Source organism: Lactuca serriola, chromosome 8, assembly GCF_051521515.1.
Source record: "Lactuca serriola cultivar US96UC23 chromosome 8, Lser_US96UC23_V15, whole genome shotgun sequence".
Lineage (NCBI taxonomy): Eukaryota > Viridiplantae > Streptophyta > Magnoliopsida > Asterales > Asteraceae > Lactuca > Lactuca serriola.
In genome coordinates, this window is record NC_136415.1 from 191,998,016 (window position 1) to 192,003,039 (window position 5,024).

The 5,024-nt window shown below is 35.1% G+C and overlaps 1 protein-coding gene across 1 annotated transcript; it reads right to left on the reverse strand.

The window, feature by feature from the left end:
* Nucleotides 1-1,331: 1,331 nt before the first annotated feature.
* LOC145069326 (patatin-like protein 7) lies at nucleotides 1,332-3,640 on the reverse strand. Its single transcript, XM_079016258.1, has 2 exons — nucleotides 2,716-3,640; nucleotides 1,332-2,067 (listed from the first exon to the last, which is right to left on the reverse strand). The coding sequence occupies exons 1-2, from the start codon at nucleotides 3,583-3,585 to the stop codon at nucleotides 1,717-1,719; spliced, it is 1,221 nt and encodes a 406-aa protein (XP_078872384.1). The 5' UTR covers nucleotides 3,586-3,640; the 3' UTR covers nucleotides 1,332-1,716.
* Between the last annotated feature and the right edge of the window lie 1,384 nt (nucleotides 3,641-5,024).

Below are 5,024 nucleotides of genomic sequence, written 5' to 3' on the forward strand. Positions count from 1 at the left end.
CTAAAATTGTTAAAATTTCGGTATTGAGAACTATTTTCAGTTTATAAAATTAGTATATTTAAATTTCAATTTACTGCAGCAGTACGCAGATGTTAAAAAACAAACATGCTTCTTATTATAAGCTGTAGCAGTTTGTTCCACCTCTTCTGCTTCAGAGGAGTGCAGAGGTGGTCCGTAGACTTTATGAATTTTCTCTTCGAAAAAACGAACAGTTAATCTCTATCCATTTTCTAATAAAATACTGGCATTCTGCACAATACCAATAATGTCTAGCATACACTTTGAAGGATCGACCATTATGCATAAAAAGTAAAGTAAATGGATTAATGTTGAACACTTGGTGAACTGTTTGAAGTTCTTAATATAATATGGTGAATTAAAAATGTTTATATTACTTAGTGGGCTTAAATTTTCCTAGTGTACTACTTCCATGTTATGTCCTAGGTAAGGATTAATCATCACGAAAGAGACATAATGATATGTTTGTTGATAATTTGGTTAAACCTAAACTTTGACCATTTTAACTTGAGGAGGACCAAAGATAGTTTAGTTGATAATATGGTTAAACTTCGACTTTGACCCTTTTAATATTCTCGCATATCATTTAAGGTATGCTTTTATTAAATTAAAGATGATTGAAATTTGAATGTCGTGAATGGTTTGGGATACTATTAATATTATGAAGTTAAAAGATCTTTTCCCAAAATATATTGTTATTTTAAAACTACTCATACGATAAGTGTTAAAAAATGTTCCACATGACCCCTTTTTACTAGATCGATTTAAAACTACTCATACGATAAGTGTTAAAAAATGTTCCACATGACCCCTTTTTACTAGATCGATTTTCACCACCAGGCAATCTAACCCCTAAGGTAGATTTATCTACAAGATACAACCACACATTACTTGGACACATAACACATACAACATTTAACAAATGATTGAGATCACTATCATCAATTATCTTTCTAATATTTCTCAAGGTAGGATGTTGAAAAGATAAACATATGTAGCTATCTTTTAAACATAACTTTATGGCTAGCACATCAAATAACCGAGAAAGTTTTAAACCTAAACTTTTTTAGTTTATGTGACGGTTTTTAAATGAGCAATTAAATACTTATGTATGCACTATGCAACAATCCTTTATCACTAATTTATGCAATACTCGTATTTTACTATTTAACAACATGTCACTTCTTTGCAAAATTAGACAAGATTATGCAACCACATTTCAATCGGTGAAAACAAGTTATAAGTAAAATGTTTGCATATTTTGATCCTTGAATGAAACGTGCCAAAACACTTTGTTGCATAATAAGAAAAAATGATGAAAATATTATATAAACAAACATTTTACTCTTTCATATATCATTTAAATAAAACTCATAATCGCATCATAGTTACAGGACCAAGATTTACAATAAAAATATCAAATGATCCAAACAAAGAAGATCATACCTTCCCAAGCCAAACCACAATAACAAACTTCACTATAAAATTATGCTACAAGGGGGAAAAATCAACCCTTGTGATAAGCCCTCCCTCAAACCTTTGTTAATACTTCTATTAAGTAACTATACATGAAAACTCAAACACCACACAATCACGAAAATAATCTCTATAATTCGGATACGTAACCCAGCACATACACTGTTTCATTAGTAGTGTCGGCGGAAAATTCAAAACACAACAATCTCAATCTCAATCTGATTAACTTGATGAGATAGTGGACAATGTTGTGGCCGATGATGATCTTGCAGAAGATGATGTAGTTGTTTCGTTCAGTAAAACTAAAGGTAGAACGTCAGTCTTCCGCCTCTCGTTTTCCTTCAAGATTTCACCTGCGAATAACTCTAACTTCTCTAAATTCGTACTATTACACTTTTTTCCATGAAATAGTATCGATTCCACGTTTTGTTGTTTTAACATTTTATCTGCTAGTAACAACATGTTTACATCCTTATTATGTTGTTCAAGATCTAATAAGCCTTTGTTTGCTTGGATACGTACGTAACCACTTGTTCGCGATTGTCCAAATGCCATTGATACCGCTTGATCAACCTAAAAATATATCATATATAAATTATAGTTAAGGTTATAATTTTCAACAATCATATAAAAATGCATATACATCTAATGTGAAAAAGGGGATATGATGTTTGAGAAATATTTCATACAATAACGACATATACGAGAAAATACAAGACCAAATATGGACAAATGAACATACATTATTAAATTATCTTTTTTAGTTAAAACAAAATTAAAGGTAAAGCATAAAAATATAATTCATTATGCGACAACCGACTATTTTGGTTTAAATTTTTTATAAGTTATTTTAAAAATATTTCATGGACCATTATAATAATTACAATTATTGCAACCACTTTAATTGCACCTACCAAAAATAGGGTTGATACTACATACTTTGGACCATTAACATTGCCATAATGCCATGTACCCGACGATTTTATTATTTATTTATTGTCCTTTTTGCCAAATTCCAAATTGAGTTAAAATGACAAATATATCCTTTCTCATGCATTGATCATTTGTAGGTTAAATCTCTGACTTTTACTATAGCAAAAAGAAAAGAGTCAAAACGCCTTTTTTCGCAGGTTCGTACTATATGGTTAAATAGTTGTACGAATAGTAAAACGGCTTTATAGCTCATGTTTCAATTAAAGTATTTAATGCAAAAATGCTCACCGTGTCGGAAACTGCTTCACCGACGATCTTAACCAACGCCGTTCGCGACGGAGTTCGGTTGCCGGCCATAACAGATAACGGCTCTCCGTTACCTAGAGATACAACAAGCAGGTCGTTGATGCTCTTACAAAACGGAAACTCTTGCTTGTTATATAGGACGTGAGTGATCGCCGCCGCCGTTGGGTTGTTCATCGCAACCTCACCACCGACAGCTGCAATCTTTGTTCTCCGGTCGACGGAAAATGTTTTAGCAGGTCCACGAACAGCGGTTGTGGCGGCACACACGTCACTCAGCTTGAAATCACATCCGTCCATCTCTACCGCATCAGCACGAGAAAACACAAACGGTGCGCCCATGGTAAGATCGTAGCACGGGATCAAAATCGTTTTAAGAGTATCTTTCAACGTCAAATCTCCAAACGTCCGGTCAAAAACCTTCACCGGAGACTGAAAAATTCGGCGGAGAAGACCTTGTTTAGAAGACCGACAAAGTCTCCGTCCATTTTCCGTCACAAACTTAAGCGCTTCGTCGGCGGTGAACAATGGCCGATCATTTTTTCCTTTAGTGAAAAGTAAAGCGGCTAGAACACCACCGATTCCTGATCCTGCAACAACATCGAAGAAATCTGCAATGTGGGCATCTGGGTTTCCAGATTTACGGCGGAGGGAGGATTCTAGATGGAGAATTGATTTGGCGGCTAAGATACCGTCGGTTGCTCCACCTCCATCAATGGAGAGAATTCTGATTTTTCCGGTGGGGGATTTGATTTGTTGCGACGGATTGTCGTAACCGAATAAGAAATTGTTTTCGAGAATGGAGAATATATCGGAGGTGAGTTTGTCCATTTGAGAGTCGGAATGTGCCGCCATTTGAGTGTGTAGGTGGAAGGAGATACAGGGATGGGGAGAATGAAGATGTGAGGGTGTTATATATAAGAGTAAATTACACGAATGGTCCCTGTAGGTTGCTTTCTTAACCCTATTTTTCTTTTTTCCTTTTTTTAACGTGGATCACAACATAGTTTGCTTTTGTTTTGATTTTGGTCCCGGACTTTGACCATTGATTTATTTAATTATTATTTTTATTGTTATATGAATTAAATTAAATATCAAAACTAAAAATAAAAGAGATCATAAATTAAGGTTGTATTTAGTTACGAAAAAAGTGTTTTTGATTTTTGTTTTTTGTTTTTTCTTTTCGGTTTTCGTTTTTTATTTGAAAATTTAGAAACCCAAACATGTCTAGTTAAAACTTATTTATTTTTCATTTTCAATTATAAAAAATTAAAAAATGTATTTAGATATGTATTTTTCTATTAGTTTTCATTTTTAGAAAATGATATCGGTGGTAGGGTGGAGGTGGGGGCGGCGACGGTAGCGGGTCAGCGGCGATGGTGGTGCCGATGCTGGTGATGGGGTAATGGTGGTGGTAGTGATGATGATGGTGATGGTAGGTCGGTGATTGTGGTAGTGGTGTTGGTTTGGTGGGTGTGTCTGTGTGTGTTTGTGGGTGTATGTGTTTGTGTGTGCATGTGTGTGTTTATGGGGGTGGTGGTAGGGGTGAGGGTAGGAGTGGGTTTGTGTGTATGTGTGTATTTGTAACAACATAATTTTTCAAAACAATTTTTCATTTTTTAAACAATATAGTTATCGATTAAACATTCTCAAATCTCATGTTCAACAATTGTTATCAACAAAACATATCCCAAGATCACAAATAAAATTATCTGCCTGTGTGTACGGATCATGTCAGCGCATTCCCGCGATCATCACTGGTACCTGAAACACATAACACATAACACGGTAAGCATAAATGCTTAGTGAGTTCCCCAAAATACCACATACAACACACATTAGCCACTCGAGGCCATAACTCTATATGACCCTCTAGTCAATGTGTATCAGTGGGACCCTCCAGTCCCATAACTCTGTGTACCCTCTGGTCCTAACTTTGTGGACCTTCCAGCCCTAACTCTGTAAACTCTGAATCATACATAGCACAAATCACATAGAAATCACATCATACAAAAGCATACAAGGTACTCTGTCAAATAACTCTAATTACCACTCTAGGTAAAGTATAGTGAGAAGTCTCACCTCGGGTAACTTGAATAATCTCGCACACAAATATACTGATCTAGTCTTCGCCTAATCACATAAACAATATCCTCAAATAAATAATGGCTCTCAAGGCTAGATTAAATCCTTTTCTACTATCTCACAGAAGGGTAAAAGACCATTTTACCCATCCTTGACCCAAAATTCCAAATGTTGACTAAACCCCTAAAAGTCAACAAAAGTCAACAGGG